Source organism: Hypanus sabinus, chromosome 24 (genome assembly GCF_030144855.1).
Source record: "Hypanus sabinus isolate sHypSab1 chromosome 24, sHypSab1.hap1, whole genome shotgun sequence".
NCBI classification, from domain to species: domain Eukaryota; kingdom Metazoa; phylum Chordata; class Chondrichthyes; order Myliobatiformes; family Dasyatidae; genus Hypanus; species Hypanus sabinus.
In genome coordinates this window covers 8,167,352-8,192,259 of record NC_082729.1, presented here as the reverse complement: position 1 = coordinate 8,192,259, position 24,908 = coordinate 8,167,352, and the positions used below count along the sequence as shown (strand labels likewise).

Sequence of the window (24,908 nt, the reverse complement as noted above, 5' to 3'; positions counted from 1 at the left end):
TTGTGAAATTTTCCATCAATTCCCTGTCCTTGTGAACCTTCCTCCAGCACTTCCCTGTCCTTGTGAACCTCCCTGCAGCACTTACCTGTCCTTGTGAACTTTTCCGTCACTTCCCTGTCCTTGTGAACCTTCCGCCATCACATCCCTGTCCTTGTGAAACATCCTCCAGCACTTCCCTGTCCTTGTGACCCATCCACCTTCACTTCCCTGTACTTGTGAACCTTCCTCCAGCACTTCCCTGTCCTTGTGAACCTTCCTCCATCACTTCCTGTCATTGTGAACCTTCCTCCAGCACTTCCCTGTTCTTGTGAACTTTTCCATCACTTCCCTGTCCTTGTGAAGTTCTCCATCACTTCCCTGTCCTTGTGAACCTTCGTCTACCTTTCCTGTCATTGTGAAACTTCCTCCATCACTACCCTGTCCTTGTGAACCTTCTTCCATCTTCCCTGTCCTTGTGAAACTTCCTCCATCTTACCTGTCCTTGTGAACCATCCTCTATCTTCCCTGTCCTTCTGAAACTTCCTACAGCACTTCCCTGTCCTTGTGAACTTTTCCAACGCTTCCCTGTCCTTGTGAACCTTCCTCCAGCACTTTCCTGTCCTTGTGAACCTTCCTCCATCTTCCCTGTCCTTGTGAAACTTCCTCCATCTTCCCTGTCCTTGTGAACCTTCCTCTATCTTCCCTGTCCTTCTGAAACTTCCTCCAGCACTTCCCTGTCCTTGTGAACCATCCACCAGCACTTCCCTTTCCTTGGTAACCTTCCTCCAGCACTTCCCTGTCCTTGTGAACTTTTCCATCACTTCCCTGTCCTTGTGAATTTTTCCATCAATTCCCTGTCCTTGTGAACCTTCCTCCAGCACTTCCCTGTCCTTGTGAACCTCCCTGCAGCACTTCCCTGTCCTTGTGAACTTTTCCATCACTTCCCTGTCCTTGTGAACCTTCCGCCATCACATCCCTGTCCTTGTGAAACATCCTCCAGCACTTCCCTGTCCTTGTGAACCTTCGGCCATCACTTCCTTGTCCTTGTGAAACATCCTCCAGCACTTCCCTGTCTTTGTGAACTTTTCCATCACTTTCCTGTCCTTGTGAACCTTCCACCATCACTTCCCTGTCCTTGTGAACTTTTCCATCACTTTCCTGTCCTTGTGAACCTTCCTCCATCTTCCCTGTCCTTGGGAACTTTCCTCCATCTTCCCTGTCCTTGGGAACTTTTCCATCACTCCCCTGTCCTTGTGAACTTTTCCATCACTTCCCTGTCCTTGTGAACCTTCCGCCATCACTTCCCTGTCCTTGTCAACTTTTCCATCATCACTTCCCTGTCCTAATGAACTTTCCTTCATCTTCCCTGTCCTTGGGAACATTCCTCCATCTTCCCTGTCCTTGGGAACTTTTCCATCACTCCCCTGTCCTTGTGAACCTTCCCCCAACGCTTCCCTGTCCTTGTGAACTTGTCCATCACTTCCCTGTCCTTGTGAACTTTTCCATCACTTCCCTGTCCTTGTGAAATTTTCCATCAATTCCCTGTCCTTGTGAACCTTCCTCCAGCACTTCCCTGTCCTTGTGAACCTCCCTGCAGCACTTCCCTGTCCTTGTGAACTTTTCCATCACTTCCCTGTCCTTGTGAACCTTCCGCCATCACATCCCTGTCCTTGTGAAACATCCTCCAGCACATCCCTGTCCTTGTGAAACATCCTCCAGCACTTCCCTGTCCTTGTGAACCTTCCACCATCACTTCCCTGTCCTTGTGAACTTTTCCATCACTTTCCTGTCCTGGTGAACCTTCCTCCATCTTCCCTGTCCTTGGGAACTTTTCCATCACTTCCCTGTCCTTGTGAACCTTCCGCCATCACTTCCCTGTCCTTGTAAACCTTCCTCCAGCACTTCCCTGTCCTTGTGAACCTTCCTCCATCACTTCCCTGTACTTGTGAACCTTACTCCATCACTTCCTGTCATTGTGAACCTTCCTCCAGCACTTCCCTGTTCTTGTGAACTTTTCCATCACTTCCCTGTCCTTGCGAAGTTTTCCATCACTTCCCTGTCCTTGTGAACCTTCGTCTACCTTTCCTGTCATTGTGAAACTTCCTCCATCACTACCCTGTCCTTGTGAACCTTCTTCCATCTTCCCTGTCCTTGTGAACCTTCCTCCATCTTACCTGTCCTTGTGAACCATCCTCTATCTTCCCTGTCCTTCTGAAACTTTCTACAGCACTTCCCTGTCCTTGTGAACTTTTCCAACGCTTCCCTGTCCTTGTGAACCTTCCTCCAGCACTTTCCTGTCCTTGTGAAACTTCCTCCATCTTCCCTGTCCTTGTGAAACTTCCTCCATCTTCCCTGTCCTTGTGAACCTTCCTCTATCTTCCCTGTCCTTCTGAAACTTCCTCCAGCACTTCCCTGTCCTTGTGAACCATCCACCAGCACTTCCCTGTCCTTGGTAACCTTCCTCCAGCACTTCCCTGTGCTTGTGAACCTTCCTCCAGCACTTCCCTGTCCTTGTGAACCTTTCTCCAGCACTTCCCTGTCCTTGTGAACTTTTCCATCACTTCCCTGTCCTTGTGAAATTTTCCATCAATTCCCTGTCCTTGTGAACCTTCCTCCAGCACTTCCCTGTCCTTGTGAACCTCCCTGCAGCACTTACCTGTCCTTGTGAACTTTTCCGTCACTTCCCTGTCCTTGTGAACCTTCCGCCATCACATCCCTGTCCTTGTGAAACATCCTCCAGCACTTCCCTGTCCTTGTGACCCATCCACCTTCACTTCCCTGTACTTGTGAACCATCCTCCAGCACTTCCCTGTCCTTGTGAACCTTCCTCCATCACTTCCTGTCATTGTGAACCTTCCTCCAGCACTTCCCTGTTCTTGTGAACTTTTCCATCACTTCCCTGTCCTTGTGAAGTTCTCCATCACTTCCCTGTCCTTGTGAACCTTCGTCTACCTTTCCTGTCATTGTGAAACTTCCTCCATCACTACCCTGTCCTTGTGAACCTTCTTCCATCTTCCCTGTCCTTGTGAAACTTCCTCCATCTTACCTGTCCTTGTGAACCATCCTCTATCTTCCCTGTCCTTCTGAAACTTCCTACAGCACTTCCCTGTCCTTGTGAACTTTTCCAACGCTTCCCTGTCCTTGTGAACCTTCCTCCAGCACTTTCCTGTCCTTGTGAACCTTCCTCCATCTTCCCTGTCCTTGTGAAACTTCCTCCATCTTCCCTGTCCTTGTGATCCTTCCTCTATCTTCCCTGTCCTTCTGAAACTTCCTCCAGCACTTCCCTGTCCTTGTGAACCATCCACCAGCACTTCCCTTTCCTTGGTAACCTTCCTCCAGCACTTCCATGTCCTTGTGAACTTTTCCATCACTTCCCTGTCCTTGTGAAATTTTCCATCACTTCCCTGTCCTTGTGAACCTTCCGCCATCACATCCCTGTCCTTGTGAAACATCCTCCAGCACTTCCCTGTCCTTGTGAACCTTCGGCCATCACTTTCCTGTCCTTGTGAACCTTCCACCATCACTTCCCTGTCCTTGTGAACTTTTCCATCACTTTCCTGTCCTTGTGAACCTTCCTCCATCTTCCCTGTCCTTGGGAACTTTCCTCCATCTTCCCTGTCCTTGGGAACTTTTCCATCACTCCCCTGTCCTTGTGAACTTTTCCATCACTTCCCTGTCCTTGTGAACCTTCCGCCATCACTTCCCTGTCCTTGTCAACTTTTCCATCATCACTTCCCTGTCCTAATGAACTTTCCTACATCTTCCCTGTCCTTGGGAACATTCCTCCATCTTCCCTGTCCTTGGGAACTTTTCCATCACTCCCCTGTCCTTGTGAACCTTCCCCCAACGCTTCCCTGTCCTTGTGAACTTGTCCATCACTTCCCTGTCCTTGTGAACTTTTCCATCAATTCGCTGTCCTTGTGAACATTCCTCCATCTTCCCTGTCCTTGTGAACCTTACACTATCTTCCCTGTCCTTGTGAACCTTCTTCCAAATCTTCCCTGTCGTAGTGAAGCTTCACCCAGCACTTCCCTGCCCTTGTGAACCTTCCACCAGCGCTTCCCTGCCCTTGTGAACCTTCCTCAATCACTACCCTGTCCTTGTGAACCTTCCTCCTGTGCTTCGCTGTCCTTGTGAACTTTTCCGTCACATCCTTGTCCTTGTGAACCTTCCTCCAGCGCTTCCCTGTCCTCGTGAACTTTTCCATCACTTCCCTGTCCTTGTGAACTTTTCCATCAATTCCTTGTCTTTGTGAACCTTCCTCCAGCACATCCCTGTCCTTGTGAACCTCCCTGCAGCACTTTCCTGTCCCTGAGAACTTTTCCATCACTTCCCTGTCCTTGTGAACCTTCGGCCATCACTTCCCTGTCCTTGTGAAACATCCTCCAGCACTTCCCTGTCCTTGTGAACCTTCCACCATCACTTCCCTGTCCTTGTGAACTTTTCCATCACTTTCCTGTCCTTGTGAACCTTCGTCCATCTTCCCTGTCCTTGGGAACATTTCCATCACTTCCCTGTCCTTGTGAACCTTCCTCCATCACTTTCCTGTCCTTGTGAACCTTCCTCCATCTTCCCTGTCCTTGGGAACTTTTCCATCACTTCCCTGTCCTTGTGAACCTTCCTCCATCACTTCCCTGTACTTGTGAACCTTACTCCATCACTTCCTGTCATTGTGAACCTTCCTCCAGCACTTCCCTGTTCTTGTGAACTTTTCCATCAATTCCCTGTCCTTGTGAAGTTTTCCATCACATCCCTGTCCTTGTGAACCTTCGTCTACCTTTCCTGTCATTGTGAACCTTCCTCCATCACTACCCTGTCCTTGTGAACCTTCCTCCAGCGCTTCGCTGTCCTGTGAACTTTTCCATCACTTCCCTGTCCTTGTGAAACTTCCTCCAGCGCTTCCCTGTCCTTGTGAACCTTCCACCATCACTTTCCTGTCCTTGTGAACCTTCCTCCATCTTCCCTGTCCTTGGGAACTTTTCCATCACTTCCCTGTCCTTGTGAACCTTCCTCCATCACTTCCCTGTACTTGTGAACCTTACTCCATCACTTCCTGTCATTGTGAACCTTCCTCCAGCACTTCCCTGTTCTTGTGAACTTTTCCATCACTTCCCTGTCCTTGTGAAGTTTTCCATCACATCCCTGTCCTTGTGAACCTTCGTCTACCTTTCCTGTCATTGTGAAACTTCCTCCATCACTACCCTGTCCTTGTGAACCTTCTTCCATCACTTCCCTGTCCTTGTGAACCTTCCACCATCACTTTCCTGTCCTTGTGAACCTTCCTCCATCTTCCCTGTCCTTGGGAACTTTTCCATCACTTCCCTGTCCTTGTGAACCTTCCTCCATCACTTCCCTGTACTTGTGAACCTTACTCCATCACTTCCTGTCATTGTGAACCTTCCTCCAGCACTTCCCTGTTCTTGTGAACTTTTCCATCACTTCCCTGTCCTTGTGAAGTTTTCCATCACATCCCTGTCCTTGTGAACCTTCGTCTACCTTTCCTGTCATTGTGAAACTTCCTCCATCACTACCCTGTCCTTGTGAACCTTCTTCCATCTTCCCTGTCCTTGTGAAACTTCCTCCATCTTCCCTGTCCCTGTGAACCTTCCTCTATCTTCCCTGTCCTTCTGAAACTTGCTCCAGCACTTCCCTGTCCTTGTGAACTTTTCCAACGCTTCCCTGTCCTTGTGAACCTTCCTCCAGCACTTCCCTGTCCTTGTGAACTTTTCCAACGCTTCCCTGTCCTTGTGAACCTTCCTCCATCTTCCCTGTCCTTGTGAAACTTCCTCCATCTTCCCTGTCCTTGTGAACCTTCCTCTATCTTCCCTGTCCTTCTGAAACTTCCACCAGCACTTCCCTGTCCTTGTGAACCATCCACCATCACTTCCCTGTCCTTGGTAACCTTCCTCCAGCACTTCCCTATGCTTGTGAACCTTCTTCCAGCACTTCCCTGTCCTTGTGAACCTTCCTCCAGCACTTCCCTGTCCTTGTGAACCTCCCTGCAGCACTTCCCTGTCCTTGTGAACTTTTCTATTACTTCCCTGTCCTTGTGAACCTTCCTCCAGCACTTCCTTGTCCTTGTCAACCTTCCTCCATCTTCCCTGTCCTTGTGAACTTTTCCATCACTTCCCTGTCCTTGTGAACCTCCCTCCAGCACTTCCCTGTCCTTGTGAACTTTTCCATCACATCCATCCTTATGAACTTTTCCATCACGTCCCTGTCCTTGTGAACCTTCTTCCATCTTCCCTGTCCTTGTGAAACTTCCTCCATCTTCCCTGTCACTGTGAACCTTCCTCTATCTTCCCTGTCCTTCTGAAACTTGCTCCAGCACTTCCCTGTCCTTGTGAACTTTTCCAAAGCTTCCCTGTCCTTGTGAACCTTCCTCCAGCACTTCCCTGTCCATGTGAACCTTCCTCCATCTTCCCTGTCCTTGTGAAACTTCCTCCATCTTCCCTGTCCTTGTGAACCTTCCTCTATCTTCCCTGTCCTTCTGAAACTTCCACCAGCACTTCCCTGTCCTTGTGAACCATCCACCATCACTTCCCTGTCCTTGGTAACCTTCCTCCAGCACCTCCCTGTGCTTGTGAACCTTCCTCCAGCACTTCCCTGTCCTTGTGAACCTTCCTCCAGCAATTCACTGTCCTTGTGAACCTCCCTGCAGCACTTCCCTGTCCTTGTGAACTTTTCTATCACTTCCATGTCCTTGTGAACCTTCCTCCAGCACTTCCTTGTCCTTGTCAACCTTCCTCCATCTTCCCTGTCCTTGTGAACTTTTCCATCAATTCCCTGTCCTTGTGAACCTTCCTCCAGCACTTCCCTGTCCTTGTGAACCTCCCTGCAGCACTTACCTGTCCTTGTTAACTTTTCCATCACTTCCCTGTCCTTGTGAACCTTCCGCCATCACATCCCTGTCCTTGTGAAACATCCTCCAGCACTTCCCTGTCCTTGTGACCCATCCACCTTCACTTCCCTGTCCTTGTGAACTTTTCCATCACTTTCCTGTCCTTGTGAACCTTCCTCCATCTTCCCTGTCCTTGGGAACTTTTCCATCACTTCTTTGTCCTTGTGAACCTTCCTCCAGCACTTCCCTGTCCTTGTGAACCTTCCTCCATCACTTCCCTGTACTTGTGAACCTTACTCCATCACTTCCTGTCATTGTGAACCTTCCTCCAGCACTTCCCTGTTCTTGTGAACTTTTCCATCACTTCCCTGTCCTTGTGAAGTTTTCCATCACATCCCTGTCCTTGTGAACCTTCGTCTACCTTTCCTGTCATTGTGAAACTTCCTCCATCACTACCCTGTCCTTGTGAACCATCTTCCATCTTCCCTGTCCTTGTGAAACTTCCTCCATCTTCCCTGTCCCTGTGAAACTTCCTCTATCTTCCCTGTCCTTCTGAAACTTGCTCCAGCACTTCCCTGTCCTTGTGAACTTTTCCAACGCTTCCCTGTCCTTGTGAACCTTCCTCCAGCACTTCCCTGTCCTTGTGAACTTTTCCAACGCTTCCCTGTCCTTGTGAACCTTCCTCCATCTTCCCTGTCCTTGGGAACTTTTCCATCACTTCCCTGTCCTTGTGAACCTTCCTCCATCACTTCCCTGTACTTGTGAACCTTACTCCATCACTTCCTGTCCTTGTGAAACTTCCTCCATCTTCCCTGTACTTGTGAACCTTCCTCTATCTTCCTTGTCCTTCTGAAACTTCCACCAGCACTTCCCTGTCCTTGTGAACCATCCACCATCACTTCCCTGTCCTTGGTAACCTTCCTCCAGCACTTCCCTATGCTTGTGAACCTTCTTCCAGCACTTCCCTGTCCTTGTGAACCTTCCTCCAGCACTTCCCTGTCCTTGTGAACCTCCCTGCAGCACTTCCCTGTCCTTGTGAACTTTTCTATTACTTCCCTGTCCTTGTGAACCTTCCTCCAGCACTTCCTTGTCCTTGTCAACCTTCCTCCATCTTCCCTGTCCTTGTGAACTTTTCCATCACTTCCCTGTCCTTGTGAACCTCCCTCCAGCACTTCCCTGTCCTTGTGAACTTTTCCATCACATCCATCCTTATGAACTTTTCCATCACTTCCCTGTCCTTGTGAACCTTCTTCCATCTTCCCTGTCCTTGTGAAACTTCCTCCATCTTCCCAGTCCCTGTGAACCTTCCTCTATCTTCCCTGTCCTTCTGAAACTTGCTCCAGCACTTCCCTGTCCTTGTGAACTTTTCCAACGCTTCCCTGTCCTTGTGAACCTTCCTCCAGCACTTCCCTGTCCTTGTGAACCTCCCTGCAGCACTTACCTGTCCTTGTGAACTTTTCCATCACTTCCCTGTCCTTGTGAACCTTCCGCCATCACATCCCTGTCCTTGTGAAACATCCTCCAGCACTTCCCTGTCCTTGTGACCCATCCACCTTCACTTCCCTGTCCTTGTGAACTTTTCCATCACTTTCCTGTCCTTGTGAACCTTCCTCCATCTTCCCTGTCCTTGGGAACTTTCCACCATCTTCCCTGTCCTTGGGAACTTTCCCATCACTTCCTGGTCCTTGTGAACCTTCCGCCATCACTTCCCTGTCCTTGTGAAACTACCTCCAGCACTTCCCTGTCCTTGTGAACCTTCCTCCAGCACTTCCCTGTCCTTGTGAACATCCCTGCAGCACTTCCCTGTCCCTGAGAACTTTTCCAGCACTTCCCTGTCCTTGTGAACCTTCCACCATCACTTCCCTGTCCTTGTGAACTTTTCCATCACTTTCCTGTCCTTGTGAACCTTCCTCCATCTTCCCTGTCCTTGGGAACTTTTCCATCACTTCCCTGTCCTTGTGAACCTTCCGCCATCACTTCCCTGTCCTTGTGAACCTTCCTCCAGCACTTCCCTGTCCTTGTGAACCTTCCTCCATCACTTCCCTGTACTTGTGAACCTTCCTCCAGCACTTCCCTGTCCTTGTGAACCTTCCTCCATCACTTCCTGTCATTGTGAACCTTCCTCCAGCACTTCCCTGTTCTTGTGAACTTTTCCATCACTTCCCTGTCCTTGTGAAGTTTTCCATCACTTCCCTGTCCTTGTGAACCTTCGTCTACCTTTCCTGTCATTGTGAAACTTCCTCCATCACTACCCTGTCCTTGTGAACCTTCTTCCATCTTCCCTGTCCTTGTGAAACTTCCTCCATCTTACCTGTCCTTGTGAACCATCCTCTATCTTCCCTGTCCTTCTGAAACTTCCTACAGCACTTCCCTGTCCTTGTGAACTTTTCCAACGCTTCCCTGTCCTTGTGAACCTTCCTCCAGCACTTTCCTGTCCTTGTGAACCTTCCTCCATCTTCCCTGTCCTTGTGAATCTTCCTCCATCTTCCCTGTCCTTGTGAACCTTCCTCTATCTTCCCTGTCCTTCTGAAACTTCCTCCAGCACTTCCCTGTCCTTGTGAACCATCCACCAGCACTTCCCTGTCCTTGGTAACCTTCCTCCAGCACTTCCCTGTCCTTGTGAACTTTTCCATCACTTCCCTGTCCTTGTGAAATTTTCCATCAATTCCCTGTCCTTGTGAACCTTCTTCCAGCACTTCCCTGTCCTTGTGAACCTCCCTGCAGCACTTCCCTGTCCTTGTGAACTTTTCCATCACTTCCCTGTCCTTGTGAACCTTCCGCCATCACATCCCTGTCCTTGTGAAACATCCTCCAGCACATCCCTGTCCTTGTGAACCTTCGGCCATCACTTCCTTCTCCTTGTGAACCTTCCGCCATCACATCCCTGTCCTTGTGAAACATCCTCCAGCACATCCCTGTCCTTGTGAACCTTCGGCCATCACTTCCCTGTCCTTGTGAACCTCCCTGCAGCACTTCCCTGTCCTTGTGAACTTTTCCATCACTTCCCTGTCCTTGTGAACCTTCCGCCATCACATCCCTGTCCTTGTGAAACATCCTCCAGCACATCCCTGTCCTTGTGAACCTTCGGCCATCACTTCCTTGTCCTTGTGAACCTTCCACCATCACTTCCCTGTCCTTGTGAACTTTTCCATCACTTTCCTGTCCTTGTGAACCTTCCTCCATCTTCCCTGTCCTTGTGAACCTTCCACCATCACTCCCCTGTCCTTGTGAACTTTTCCATCACTTCCCTGTCCTTGTGAACCTTCCGCCATCACTTCCCTGTCCTTGTCAACTTTTCCATCATCACTTCCCTGTCCTAATGAACTTTCCTACATCTTCCCTGTCCTTGGGAACATTCCTCCATCTTCCCTGTCCTTGGGAACTTTTCCATCACTCCCCTGTCCTTGTGAACCTTCCCCCAACGCTTCCCTGTCCTTGTGAACTTGTCCATCACTTCCCTGTCCTTGTGAATTTTTCCATCAATTCGCTGTCCTTGTGAACATTCCTCCATCTTCCCTGTCCTTGTGAACCTTACACTATCTTCCCTGTCCTTGTGAACCTTCTTCCAAATCTTCCCTGTCGTAGTGAAGCTTCACCCAGCACTTCCCTGCCCTTGTGAACCTTCCACCAGCGCTTCCCTGTCCTTGTGAACCTTCCTCCATCACTACCCTGTCCTTGTGAACCTTCCTCCTGTGCTTCGCTGTCCTTGTGAACTTTTCCATCACATCCCTGTCCTTGTGAACCTTGCTCCAGCGCTTCCCTGTCCTCGTGAACTTTTCCATCACTTCCCTGTCCTTGTGAACTTTTCCATCAATTCCTTGTCTTTGTGAACCTTCCTCCAGCACATCCCTGTCCTTGTGAACCTCCCTGCAGCACTTCCCTGTCCCTGAGAACTTTTCCATCACTTCCCTGTCCTTGTGAACCTTCGGCCATCACTTCCCTGTCCTTGTGAAACATCCTCCAGCACTTCCCTGTCCTTGTGAACCTTCCACCATCACTTCCCTGTCCTTGTGAACTTTTCCATCACTTTCCTGTCCTTGTGAACCTTCGTCCATCTTCCCTGTCCTTGGGAACATTTCCATCACTTCCCTGTCCTTGTGAACCTTCCTCCATCACTTCCCTGTCCTTGTGAACCTTCCTCCAGCACTTCCCTGTCCTGGTGAACCTTCCTCCATCACTTCCCTGTACTTGTGAACCTTCCTCCATCACTTCCTGTCACTGTGAACCTTCCTCCAGCACTTCCCTGTTCTTGTGAACTTTTCCATCACTTCCCTGTCCTTGTGAAGTTTTCCACAACTTCCCTGTCCTTGTGAACCTTCGACTACCCTTCCTGTCATTGTGAACCTTCCTCCATCACTACCCTGTCCTTGTGAACCTTCCTCCAGCGCTTCGCTGTCCTGTGAACTTTTCCATCACTTCCCTGTCCTTGTGAAACTTCCTCCAGCGCTTCCCTGTCCTTGTGAACCTTCCACCATCACTTCCCTGTCCTTGTGAACTTTTCCATCACTTTCCTGTCCTTGTGAACCTTCCTCCATCTTCCCTGTCCTTGGGAACTTTTCCATCACTTCCCTGTCCTTGTGAACCTTCCTCTATCACTTCCCTGTACTTGTGAACCTTACTCCATCACTTCCTGTCATTGTGAACCTTCCTCCAGCACGTCCCTGTTCTTGTGAACTTTTCCATCACATCCATCCTTATGAACTTTTCCATCACTTCCCTGTCCTTGTGAACCTTCTTCCATCTTCCCTGTCCTTGTGAAACTTCCTCCATCTTCCCAGTCCCTGTGAACCTTCCTCTATCTTCCCTGTCCTTCTGAAACTTGCTCCAGCACTTCCCTGTCCTTGTGAACTTTTCCAACGCTTCCCTGTCCTTGTGAACCTTCCTCCAGCACTTCCCTGTCCTTGTGAACCTCCCTGCAGCACTTACCTGTCCTTGTGAACTTTTCCATCACTTCCCTGTCCTTGTGAACCTTCCGCCATCACATCCCTGTCCTTGTGAAACATCCTCCAGCACTTCCCTGTCCTTGTGACACATCCACCTTCACTTCCCTGTCCTTGTGAACTTTTCCATCACTTTCCTGTCCTTGTGAACCTTCCTCCATCTTCCCTGTCCTTGGGAACTTTCCACCATCTTCCCTGTCCTTGGGAACTTTCCCATCACTTCCTGGTCCTTGTGAACCTTCCGCCATCACTTCCCTGTGCTTGTGAACATCCCTGCAGCACTTCCCTGTCCCTGAGAACTTTTCCAGCACTTCCCTGTCCTTGTGAACCTTCCACCATCACTTCCCTGTCCTTGTGAACTTTTCCATCACTTTCCTGTCCTTGTGAACCTTCCTCCATCTTCCCTGTCCTTGGGAACTTTTCCATCACTTCCCTGTCCTTGTGAACCTTCCGCCATCACTTCCCTGTCCTTGTGAACCTTCCTCCAGCACTTCCCTGTCCTTGTGAACCTTCCTCCATCACTTCCCTGTACTTGTGAACCTTCCTCCAGCACTTCCCTGTACTTGTGAACCTTCCTCCATCACTTCCTGTCATTGTGAACCTTCCTCCAGCACTTCCCTGTTCTTGTGAACTTTTCCATCACTTCCCTGTCCTTGTGAAGTTTTCCATCACTTCCCTGTCCTTGTGAACCTTCGTCTACCTTTCCTGTCATTGTGAAACTTCCTCCATCACTACCCTGTCCTTGTGAACCTTCTTCCATCTTCCCTGTCCTTGTGAAACTTCCTCCATCTTACCTGTCCTTGTGAACCATCCTCTATCTTCCCTGTCCTTCTGAAACTTCCTACAGCACTTCCCTGTCCTTGTGAACTTTTCCAACGCTTCCCTGTCCTTGTGAACCTTCCTCCAGCACTTTCCTGTCCTTGTGAACCTTCCTCCATCTTCCCTGTCCTTGTGAATCTTCCTCCATCTTCCCTGTCCTTGTGAACCTTCCTCTATCTTCCCTGTCCTTCTGAAACTTCCTCCAGCACTTCCCTGTCCTTGTGAACCATCCACCAGCACTTCCCTGTCCTTGGTAACCTTCCTCCAGCACTTCCCTGTCCTTGTGAACTTTTCCATCACTTCCCTGTCCTTGTGAAATTTTCCATCAATTCCCTGTCCTTGTGAACCTTCTTCCAGCACTTCCCTGTCCTTGTGAACCTCCCTGCAGCACTTCCCTGTCCTTGTGAACTTTTCCATCACTTCCCTGTCCTTGTGAACCTTCCGCCATCACATCCCTGTCCTTGTGAAACATCCTCCAGCACATCCCTGTCCTTGTGAACCTTCGGCCATCACTTCCTTCTCCTTGTGAACCTTCCGCCATCACATCCCTGTCCTTGTGAAACATCCTCCAGCACATCCCTGTCCTTGTGAACCTTCGGCCATCACTTCCCTGTCCTTGTGAACCTCCCTGCAGCACTTCCCTGTCCTTGTGAACTTTTCCATCACTTCCCTGTCCTTGTGAACCTTCCGCCATCACATCCCTGTCCTTGTGAAACATCCTCCAGCACATCCCTGTCCTTGTGAACCTTCGGCCATCACTTCCTTGTCCTTGTGAACCTTCCACCATCACTTCCCTGTCCTTGTGAACTTTTCCATCACTTTCCTGTCCTTGTGAACCTTCCTCCATCTTCCCTGTCCTTGTGAACCTTCCACCATCACTCCCCTGTCCTTGTGAACTTTTCCATCACTTCCCTGTCCTTGTGAACCTTCCGCCATCACTTCCCTGTCCTTGTCAACTTTTCCATCATCACTTCCCTGTCCTAATGAACTTTCCTACATCTTCCCTGTCCTTGGGAACATTCCTCCATCTTCCCTGTCCTTGGGAACTTTTCCATCACTCCCCTGTCCTTGTGAACCTTCCCCCAACGCTTCCCTGTCCTTGTGAACTTGTCCATCACTTCCCTGTCCTTGTGAACTTTTCCATCAATTCGCTGTCCTTGTGAACATTCCTCCATCTTCCCTGTCCTTGTGAACCTTACACTATCTTCCCTGTCCTTGTGAACCTTCTTCCAAATCTTCCCTGTCGTAGTGAAGCTTCACCCAGCACTTCCCTGCCCTTGTGAACCTTCCACCAGCGCTTCCCTGTCCTTGTGAACCTTCCTCCATCACTACCCTGTCCTTGTGAACCTTCCTCCTGTGCTTCGCTGTCCTTGTGAACTTTTCCATCACATCCCTGTCCTTGTGAACCTTGCTCCAGCGCTTCCCTGTCCTCGTGAACTTTTCCATCACTTCCCTGTCCTTGTGAACTTTTCCATCAATTCCTTGTCTTTGTGAACCTTCCTCCAGCACATCCCTGTCCTTGTGAACCTCCCTGCAGCACTTCCCTGTCCCTGAGAACTTTTCCATCACTTCCCTGTCCTTGTGAACCTTCGGCCATCACTTCCCTGTCCTTGTGAAACATCCTCCAGCACTTCCCTGTCCTTGTGAACCTTCCACCATCACTTCCCTGTCCTTGTGAACTTTTCCATCACTTTCCTGTCCTTGTGAACCTTCGTCCATCTTCCCTGTCCTTGGGAACATTTCCATCACTTCCCTGTCCTTGTGAACCTTCCTCCATCACTTCCCTGTCCTTGTGAACCTTCCTCCAGCACTTCCCTGTCCTGGTGAACCTTCCTCCATCACTTCCCTGTACTTGTGAACCTTCCTCCATCACTTCCTGTCACTGTGAACCTTCCTCCAGCACTTCCCTGTTCTTGTGAACTTTTCCATCACTTCCCTGTCCTTGTGAAGTTTTCCACAACTTCCCTGTCCTTGTGAACCTTCGACTACCCTTCCTGTCATTGTGAACCTTCCTCCATCACTACCCTGTCCTTGTGAACCTTCCTCCAGCGCTTCGCTGTCCTGTGAACTTTTCCATCACTTCCCTGTCCTTGTGAAACTTCCTCCAGCGCTTCCCTGTCCTTGTGAACCTTCCACCATCACTTCCCTGTCCTTGTGAACTTTTCCATCACTTTCCTGTCCTTGTGAACCTTCCTCCATCTTCCCTGTCCTTGGGAACTTTTCCATCACTTCCCTGTCCTTGTGAACCTTCCTCTATCACTTCCCTGTACTTGTGAACCTTACTCCATCACTTCCTGTCATTGTGAACCTTCCTCCAGCACGTCCCTGTTCTTGTGAACTTTTCCATCACTTCCCTGTCCTTGTGAAGTTTTCCATCACATCCCTGTCCTTGTGAACCTTCGTCTACCTTTCCTGTCATTGTGAAACTTCTTCCAGCACTTCCCTGTCCTTGTGAACCTTCCTCCAGCACTTCCCTGTCCTTGTGAACCTCCCTGCAGCACTTCCCTGTCCTTGTGAACTTTTCTATTACTTCCCTGTCCTTGTGAACCTTCCTCCAGCACTTCCTTGTCCTTGTCAACCTTCCTCCATCTTCCCTGTCCTTGTGAACTTTTCCATCACTTCCCTGTCCTTGTGAACCTCCCTCCAGCACTTCCCTGTCCATGTGAACTTTTCCATCACATCCATCCTTATGAACTTTTCCATCACTTCCCTGTCCTTGTGAACCTTCTTCCATCTTCCCTGTCCTTGTGAAACTTCCTCCATCTTCCCTGTCCCTGTGAACCTTCCTCTATCTTCCCTGTCCTTCTGAAACTTGCTCCAGCACTTCCCTGTCCTTGTGAACTTTTCCAACGCTTCCCTGTCCTTGTGAACCTTCCTCCAGCACTTCCCTGTCCATGTGAACCTTCCTCCATCTTCCCTGTCCTTGTGAAACTTCCTCCATCTTCCCTGTCCTTGTGAACCTTCCTCTATCTTCCCTGTCCTTCTGAAACTTCCACCAGCACTTCCCTGTCCTTGTGAACCATCCACCATCACTTCCCTGTCCTTGGTAACCTTCCTCCAGCACCTCCCTGTGCTTGTGAACCTTCCTCCAGCACTTCCCTGTCCTTGTGAACTTTTCCATCACTTCCCTGTCCTTGTGAACCTCCCTCCAGCACTTCCCTGTCCTTGTGAACTTTTCCATCACATCCATCCTTATGAACTTTTCCATCACTTCCCTGTCCTTGTGAACCTTCTTCCATCTTCCCTGTCCTTGTGAAACTTCCTCCATCTTCCCTGTCCCTGTGAACCTTCCTCTATCTTCCCTGTCCTTCTGAAACTTGCTCCAGCACTTCCCTGTCCTTGTGAACTTTTCCAACGCTTCCCTGTCCTTGTGAACCTTCCTCCAGCACTTCCCTGTCCATGTGAACCTTCCTCCATCTTCCCTGTCCTTGTGAAACTTCCTCCATCTTCCCTGTCCTTGTGAACCTTCCTCTATCTTCCCTGTCCTTCTGAAACTTCCACCAGCACTTCCCTGTCCTTGTGAACCATCCACCATCACTTCCCTGTCCTTGGTAACCATCCTCCAGCACCTCCCTGTGCTTGTGAACCTTCCTCCAGCACTTCCCTGTCCTTGTGAACCTTCCTCCAGCACTTCCCTGTCCTTGTGAACCTCCCTGCAGCACTTCCCTGTCCTTGTGAACTTTTCTATCACTTCCCTGTCCTTGTGAACCTTCCTCCAGCACTTCCTTGTCCTTGTCAACCTTCCTCCATCTTCCCTGTCCTTGTGAACTTTTCCATCAATTCCCTGTCCTTGTGAACCTTCCTCCAGCACTTCCCTGTCCTTGTGAACCTCCCTGCAGCACTTACCTGTCCTTGTGAACTTTTCCATCACTTCCCTGTCCTTGTGAACCTTCCGCCATCACATCCCTGTCCTTGTGAAACATCCTCCAGCACTTCCCTGTCCTTGTGACCCATCCACCTTCACTTCCCTGTGCTTGTGAACTTTTCCATCACTTTCCTGTCCTTGTGAACCTTCCTCCATCTTCCCTGTCCTTGGGAACTTTCCACCATCTTCCCTGTCCTTGGGAACTTTCCCATCACTTCCTGGTCCTTGTGAACCTTCCGCCATCACTTCCCTGTCCTTGTGAAACTACCTCCAGCACTTCCCTGTCCTTGTGAACCTTCCTCCAGCACTTCCCTGTCCTTGTGAACATCCCTGCAGCACTTCCCTTTCCCTGAGAACTTTTCCAGCACTTCCCTGTCCTTGTGAACCTTCCACCATCACTTCCCTGTCCTTGTGAACTTTTCCATCACTTTCCTGTCCTTGAGAACCTTCCTCCATCTTCCCTGTCCTTGGGAACTTTTCCATCACTTCCCTGTCCTTGTGAACCTTCCGCCATCACTTCCCTGTCCTTGTGAACCTTCCTCCAGCACTTCCCTGTCCTTGTGAACCTTCCTCCATCACTTCCCTGTACTTGTGAACCTTCCTCCAGCACTTCCCTGTCCTTGTGAACCTTCCTCCATCACTTCCTGTCATTGTGAACCTTCCTCCAGCACTTCCCTGTTCTTGTGAACTTTTCCATCACTTCCCTGTCCTTGTGAAGTTTTCCATCACTTCCCTGTCCTTGTGAACCTTCGTCTACCTTTCCTGTCATTGTGAAACTTCCTCCATCACTACCCTGTCCTTGTGAACCTTCTTCCATCTTCCCTGTCCTTGTGAAACTTCCTCCATCTTACCTGTCCTTGTGAACCATCCTCTATCTTCCCTGTCCTTCTGAAACTTCCTACAGCACTTCCCTGTCCTTGTGAACTTTTCCAACGCTTCCCTGTCCTTGTGAACCTTCCTCCAGCACTTTCCTGTCCTTGTGAACCTTCCTCCATCTTCCCTGTCCTTGTGAATCTTCCTCCATCTTCCCTGTCCTTGTGAACCTTCCTCTATCTTCCCTGTCCTTCTGAAACTTCCTCCAGCACTTCCCTGTCCTTGTGAACCATCCACCATCACTTCCCTGTCCTTGGTAACCTTCCTCCAGCACTACCCTGTGCTTGTGAACCTTCCTCCAGCACTTCCCTGTCCTTGTGAACCTTCCTCCAGCACTTCCCCGTCCTTGTGAACTTTTCCATCAATTCCCTGTCCTTGTGAAATTTTCCATCAATTCCCTGTCCTTGTGAACCTTCCTCCAGCACTTCCCTGTCCTTGTGAACCTCCCTGCAGCACTTCCCTGTCGTTGTGAACTTTTCTATCACTTCCCTGTCCTTGTGAACCTTCCATCTTCCCTGTCCTTGTGAAACTTCCTCCATCTTCCCTGTCCCTGTGAACCTTCCTCTATCTTCCCTGTCCTTCTGAAACTTGCTCCAGCACTTCCCTGTCCTTGTGAACTTTTCCAACGCTTCCCTGTCCTTGTGAACCTTCCTCCAGCACTTCCCTGTCCTTGTGAACTTTTCCAACGCTTCCCTGTCCTTGTGAACCTTCCTCCATCTTCCCTGTCCTTGGGAACTTTTCCATCACTTCCCTGTCCTTGTGAACCTTCCTCCATCACTTCCTGTCACTGTGAACCTTCCTCCAGCACTTCCCTGTTCTTGTGAACTTTTCCATCACTTCCCTGTCCTTGTGAAGTTTTCCACAACTTCCCTGTCCTTGTGAACCTTCGACTACCCTTCCTGTCATTGTGAACCTTCCTCCATCACTACCCTGTCCTTGTGAACCTTCCTCCAGCGCTTCGCTGTCCTGTGAACTTTTCCATCACTTCCCTGTCCTTGTGAAACTTCCTCCAGCGCTTCCCTGTCCTTGTGAACCTTCCACCATCACTTCCCTGTCCTTGTGAACTTTTCCATCACTTTCCTGTCCTTGTGAACCTTCCTCCATCTTCCCTGTCCTTGGGAACTTTTCCATCACTTCCCTGTCCTTGTGAACCTTCCTCCATCACTTCCCTGTACTTGTGAACCTTACTCCATCACTTCCTGTCATTGTGAACCTTCCTCCAGCACTTCCCTGTTCTTGTGAACTTTTCCATCACTTCACTGTCCTTGTGAAGTTTTCCATCACATCCCTGTCCTTGTGAACCTTCGTCTACCTTTCCTGTCATTGTGAAACTTCCTCCATCACTACCCTGTCCTTGTGAACCTTCTTCCATCTTCCCTGTCCTTGTTGAAACTTCCTCCATCTTCCCTGTCCCTGTGAACCTTCCTCTATCTTCCCTGTCCTTCTGAAACTTGCTCCAGCACTTCCCTGTCCTTGTGAACTTTTCCAACGCTTCCCTGTCCTTGTGAACCTTCCTCCAGCACTTCCCTGTCCATGTGAACCTTCCTCCATCTTCCCTGTCCTTGTGAAACTTCCTCCATCTTCCCTGTCCTTGTGAACCTTCCTCTATCTTCCCTGTCCTTCTGAAACTTCCACCAGCACTTCCCTGTCCTTGTGAACCATCCACCATCACTTCCCTGTCCTTGGTAACCTTCCTCCAGCACCTCCCTGTGCTTGTGAACCTTCCTCCAGCACTTCCCTGTCCTTGTGAACCTTCCTCCAGCACTTCCCTGTCCTTGTGAACTTTTCCATCACTTCCCTGTCCTTGTGAAATTTTCCATCAATTCCCTGTCCTTGTGAGCCTTCCTACAGCACTTCCCTGTCCTTGTGAACCTCCCTGCAGCACTTCCCTGTCCTTGTGAACTTTTCTATCACTTCCCTGTCCTTGTGAACCTTCCTCCAGCACTTCCTTGTCCTTGTCAACCTTCCTCCATCTTCCCTGTCCTTGTGAACTTTTCCATCACTTCCCTGTCTTTGTGAACCTTCCGCCATCACATCCCTGTCCTTGTGAAACATCCTCCAGCACTTCCCTGTCCTTGTGAAACATCCTCCATCACTTTCCTGTCCTTGTGAACCTTCCTCAATCTTCCCTGTCCTTGGGAACTTTCCACCATCTTCCCTGTCCTTGGGAACTTTCCCATCACTTCCTGGTCATTGTGAACCTTCCGCCATCACTTCCCTGTGCTTGTGAAACTACCTCCAGCACTTCCCTGTCCTTGTGAACCTTCCTCCAGCACTTCCCTGTCCTTGTGAACATCCCTGCAGCACTTCCCTGTCCCTGAGAACTTTTCCAGCACTTCCCTGTCCTTGTGAACCTTCCACCATCACTTCCCTGTCCTTGTGAACTTTTCCATCACTTTCCTGTCCTTGAGAACCTTCCTCCATCTTCCCTGTCCTTGGGAACTTTTCCATCACTTCCCTGTCCTTGTGAACCTTCCGCCATCACTTCCCTGTCCTTGTGAACCTTCCTCCAGCACTTCCCTGTCCTTGTGAACCTTCCTCCATCACTTCCCTGTACTTGTGAACCTTCCTCCAGCACTTCCCTGTCCTTGTGAACCTTCCTCCATCACTTCCTGTCATTGTGAACCTTCCTCCAGCACTTCCCTGTTCTTGTGAACTTTTCCATCACTTCCCTGTCCTTGTGAAGTTTTCCATCACTTCCCTGTCCTTGTGAACCTTCGTCTACCTTTCCTGTCATTGTGAAACTTCCTCCATCACTACCCTGTCCTTGTGAACCTTCCTCCATCTTCCCTGTCCTTGTGAACTTTTCCATCACTTTCCTGTCCTTGTGAACCTTCCTCCATCTTCCCTGTCCTTGGGAACTTTTCCATCACTTCCCTGTCCTTGTGAACCTTCCGCCATCACTTCCCTGTCCTTGTGAAACTTCCTCCATCTTACCTGTCCTTGTGAACCATCCTCTATCTTCCCTGTCCTTCTGAAACTTCCTACAGCACTTCCCTGTCCTTGTGAACTTTTCCAACGCTTCCCTGTCCTTGTGAACCTTCCTCCAGCACTTTCCTGTCCTTGTGAACCTTCCTCCATCTTCCCTGTCCTTGTGAATCTTCCTCCATCTTCCCTGTCCTTGTGAACCTTCCTCTATCTTCCCTGTCCTTCTGAAACTTCCTCCAGCACTTCCCTGTCCTTGTGAACCATCCACCAGCACTTCCCTGTCCTTGGTAACCTTCCTCCAGCACTTCCCTGTCCTTGTGAACTTTTCCATCACTTCCCTGTCCTTGTGAAATTTTCCATCACTTCCCTGTCCTTGTGAACCTTCCGCCATCACATCCCTGTCCTTGTGAAACATCCTCCAGCACATCCCTGTCCTTGTGAACCTTCGGCCATCACTTCCTTGTCCTTGTGAAACATCCTCCAGCACTTCCCTGTCTTTGTGAACTTTTCCATCACTTTCCTGTCCTTGTGAACCTTCCACCATTACTTCCCTGTCCTTGTGAACTTTTCCATCACTTTCCTGTCCTTGTGAACCTTCCTCCATCTTCCCTGTCATTGGGAACTTTCCTCCATCTTCCCTGTCCTTGGGAACTTTTCCATCACTCCCCTGTCCTTGTGAACTTTTCCATCACTTCCCTGTCCTTGTGAACCTTCCGCCATCACTTCCCTGTCCTTGTCAACTTTTCCATCATCACTTCCCTGTCCTAATGAACTTTCCTACATCTTCCCTGTCCTTGGGAACATTCCTCCATCTTCCCTGTCCTTGGGAACTTTTCCATCACTCCCCTGTCCTTGTGAACCTTCCCCCAACGCTTCCCTGTCCTTGTGAACTTGTCCATCACTTCCCTGTCCTTGTGAACTTTTCCATCAATTCGCTGTCCTTGTGAACATTCCTCCATCTTCCCTGTCCTTGTGAACCTTCTTCCAAATCTTCCCTGTCGTAGTGAAGCTTCACCCAGCACTTCCCTGCCCTTGTGAACCTTCCACCAGCGCTTCCCTGTCCTTGTGAACCTTCCTCCATCACTACCCTGTCCTTGTGAACCTTCCTCCTGTGCTTCGCTGTCCTTGTGAACTTTTCCATCACATCCCTGTCCTTGTGAACCTTGCTCCAGCGCTTCCCTGTCCTCGTGAACTTTTCCATCACTTCCCTGTCCTTGTGAACTTTTCCATCAATTCCTTGTCTTTGTGAACCTTCCTCCAGCACATCCCTGTCCTTGTGAACCTCCCTGCAGCACTTCCCTGTCCCTGAGAACTTTTCCATCACTTCCCTGTCCTTGTGAACCTTCGGCCATCACTTCCCTGTCCTTGTGAAACATCCTCCAGCACTTCCCTGTCCTTGTGAACCTTCCACCATCACTTCCCTGTCCTTGTGAACTTTTCCATCACTTTCCTGTCCTTGTGAACATTCGTCCATCTTCCCTGTCCTTGGGAACATTTCCATCACTTCCCTGTCCTTGTGAACCTTCCTCCATCACTTCCCTGTCCTTGTGAACCTTCCTCCAGCACTTCCCTGTCCTGGTGAACCTTCCTCCATCACTTCCCTGTACTTGTGAACCTTCCTCCATCACTTCCTGTCACTGTGAACCTTCCTCCAGCACTTCCCTGTTCTTGTGAACTTTTCCATCACTTCCCTGTCCTTGTGAAGTTTTCCACAACTTCCCTGTCCTTGTGAACCTTCGACTACCTTTCCTGTCATTGTGAACCTTCCTCCATCACTACCCTGTCCTTGTGAACCTTCCTCCCGCGCTTCGCTGTCCTGTGAACTTTTCCATCACTTCCCTGTCCTTGTGAAACTTCCTCCAGCGCTTCCCTGTCCTTCTGAACCTTCCACCATCACTTCCCTGTCCTTGTGAACTTTTCCATCACTTTCCTGTCCTTGTGAACCTTCCTCCATCTTCCCTGTCCTTGGGAACTTTTCCATCACTTCCCTGTCCTTGTGAACCTTCCTCCATCACTTCCCTGTACTTGTGAACCTTACTCCATCACTTCCTGTCATTGTGAACCTTCCTCCAGCACTTCCCTGTTCTTGTGAACTTTTCCATCACTTCCCTGTCCTTGTGAAGTTTTCCATCACATCCCTGTCCTTGTGAACCTTCGTCTACCTTTCCTGTCATTGTGAAACTTCCTCCATCACTACCCTGTCCTTGTGAACTTTTCCAACGCTTCCCTGTCCTTGTGAACCTTCCTCCAGCACTTCCCTGTCCATGTGAACCTTCCTCCATCTTCCCTGTCCTTGTGAAACTTCCTCCATCTTCCCTGTCCTTGTGAACCTTCCTCTATCTTCCCTGTCCTTCTGAAACTTCCACCAGCACTTCCCTGTCCTTGTGAACCATCCACCATCACTTCCCTGTCCTTGGTAACCTTCCTCCAGCACTACCCTGTGCTTGTGAACCTTCCTCCAGCACTTCCCTGTCCTTGTGAACCTTCCTCCAGCACTTCCCTGTCCTTGTGAACTTTTCCATCACTTCCCTGTCATTGTGAAATTTTCCATCAATTCCCTGTCCTTGTGAGCCTTCCTCCAGCACTTCCCTGTCCTTGTGAACCTCCCTGCAGCACTTCCCTGTCCTTGTGAACTTTTCTATCACTTCCCTGTCCTTGTGAACCTTCCTCCAGCACTTCCTTGTCCTTGTCAACCTTCCTCCATCTTCCCTGTCCTTGTGAACTTTTCCATCACTTCCCTGTCCTTGTGAACCTCCCTCCAGCACTTCCCTGTCCTTGTGAACTTTTCCATCACATCCATCCTTATGAACTTTTCCATCACTTCCCTGTCCTTGTGAACCTTCCTCCAGCATTTCCCTGTCCTTGTGAACCTTCCTCCAGCACTTCCCTGTCCTTGTGAACCTTCCTCCAGCACTTCCCTGTCCTTGTAAACATTCCTCCATCACTTCCCTGTCCTTGTGAACCTTCCTCCAGCATTTCCCTGTCCTTGTGAACCTTCCTCCAGCACTTCCCTGTCCTTGTGAACCTTCCTCCAGTGCTTCCCTGTCCTTGTAAACCTTCCTCCATCACTTCCCTGTCCTTGTGAACCTTCCTCCATCTTCCCTGTCGTTGTGAACCTTCCTCCAGCATTTCCCTGTCCTTGTGAACCTTCCTCCAGCATTTCCCTATCCTTGTGAACCTTCCTCCATCTTCCCTGTCCTTGTGAACCTTCCTCCAGCATTTCCCTGTCCTTGTGAACCATCCTCCAGCACGTCCCTGTCCTTGTGAACTTTTCCATCACTTTCCTGTCCTTGTGAACCTTCCTCCATCTTCCCTGTCCTTGGGAACTTTTCCAGCACTTCCCTGTTCTTGTGAACTTTTCCATCACTTCCTTGTCCTTGTGAAGTTTTCCACAACTTCCCTGTCCTTGTGAACCTTCGTCTACCTTTCCTGTCATTGTGAACCTTCCTCCATCACTACCCTGTCCTTGTGAACCTTCCTCCAGCGCTTCGCTGTCCTGTGAACTTTTCCATCACTTCCCTGTCCTTGTGAAATTTCCTCCAGCGCTTCCCTGTCCTTGTGAACCATCCTCCAGCACTTCCCTGTCCTTGTGAACTTTTCCATCACATCCATCCTTATGAACTTTTCCATCACTTCCCTGTCCTTGTGAACCTTCCTCCAGCATTTCCCTGTCCTTGTGAACCTTCCTCCAGCACTTCCCTGTCCTTGTGAACCTTCCTCCAGCACTTCCCTGTCCTTGTAAACATTCCTCCATCACTTCCCTGTCCTTGTGAACCTTCCTCCAGCATTTCCCTGTCCTTGTGAACCTACCTCCAGCACTTCCCTGTCCTTGTGAACCTTCCTCCAGTGCTTCCCTGTCCTTGTAAACCTTCCTCCATCACTTCCCTGTCCTTGTGAACCTTCCTCCATCTTCCCTGTCGTTGTGAACCTTCCTCCAGCATTTCCCTGTCCTTGTGAACCTTCCTCCAGCATTTCCCTATCCTTGTGAACCTTCCTCCATCTTCCCTGTCCTTGTGAACCTTCCTCCAGCATTTCCCTGTCCTTGTGAACCATCCTCCAGCACGTCCCTGTCCTTGTGAACTTTTCCATCACATTCCTGTCCTTGTGAACCTTCCTCCATCTTCCCTGTCCTTGGGAACTTTTCCAGCACTTCCCTGTTCTTGTGAACTTTTCCATCACTTCCCTGTCCTTGTGAACCTTCCTCCAGCATTTCCCTGTCCTTGTGAACCTTCCTCCAGCACTTCCCTGTCCTTGTGAACCTTCCTCCAGCACTTCCCTGTCCTTGTAAACATTCCTCCATCACTTCCCTGTCCTTGTGAACCTTCCTCCAGCATTTCCCTGTCCTTGTGAACCTTCCTCCATCTTCCCTGTCGTTGTGAACCTTCCTCCAGCATTTCCCTGTCCTTGTGAACCTTCCTCCAGCATTTCCCTATCCTTGTGAACCTTCCTCCATCTTCCCTGTCCTTGTGAACCTTCCTCCAGCATTTCCCTGTCCTTGTGAACCATCCTCCAGCACGTCCCTGTCCTTGTGAACTTTTCCATCACTTTCCTGTCCTTGTGAACCTTCCTCCATCTTCCCTGTCCTTGGGAACTTTTCCAGCACTTCCCTGTTCTTGTGAACTTTTCCATCACTTCCCTGTCCTTGTGAAGTTTTCCACAACTT

At 49.8% G+C, this 24,908-nt stretch overlaps 4 protein-coding genes across 4 annotated transcripts in view; all 4 read right to left on the bottom strand.

Moving 5' to 3' along the window:
* Positions 1-24,011, bottom strand: part of LOC132380446 (ribosome-binding protein 1-like) — a 53,404-nt gene extending 29,393 nt beyond the window's left edge. The window contains exon 1 of the mRNA XM_059949247.1: positions 23,240-24,011. Coding sequence (XP_059805230.1) covers positions 23,240-23,681 — 442 coding nt within the window. The 5' untranslated portion in view covers positions 23,682-24,011. The remainder of the gene's footprint in view (positions 1-23,239) is intronic.
* The window catches only part of LOC132380444 (ribosome-binding protein 1-like), a 67,998-nt gene that overhangs the window by 39,608 nt on the left and 3,482 nt on the right, over positions 1-24,908 (bottom strand). The gene's annotated exons all lie outside the window — the stretch shown is intronic.
* LOC132380445 (uncharacterized) lies at positions 5,699-8,231 on the bottom strand. The gene is made up of 2 exons (XM_059949245.1): positions 8,214-8,231; positions 5,699-7,498 (listed from the first exon to the last, which is right to left on the bottom strand). Exon 2 carries the CDS (start codon positions 6,847-6,849, stop codon positions 6,061-6,063), a length of 789 nt encoding a protein of 262 aa, XP_059805228.1. The 5' UTR covers positions 6,850-7,498; positions 8,214-8,231; the 3' UTR covers positions 5,699-6,060.
* LOC132380442 (uncharacterized) lies at positions 10,094-16,808 on the bottom strand. The gene is made up of 2 exons (XM_059949241.1): positions 13,477-16,808; positions 10,094-10,232 (listed from the first exon to the last, which is right to left on the bottom strand). The coding sequence occupies exon 1, from the start codon at positions 16,445-16,447 to the stop codon at positions 15,368-15,370; it is 1,080 nt and encodes a 359-aa protein (XP_059805224.1). The 5' UTR covers positions 16,448-16,808; the 3' UTR covers positions 10,094-10,232; positions 13,477-15,367.

What these genes read in the sequence shown, in the direction of transcription:
- LOC132380442 (XM_059949241.1), bottom strand. Translation starts at nt 16,447, where the DNA reads ATGGAAAAGTTCACAAGGACAGGTAAGTGCTGCAGGGAGGTTCACAAG.
- LOC132380445 (XM_059949245.1), bottom strand. Translation starts at nt 6,849, where the DNA reads ATGGAAAAGTTAACAAGGACAGGTAAGTGCTGCAGGGAGGTTCACAAG.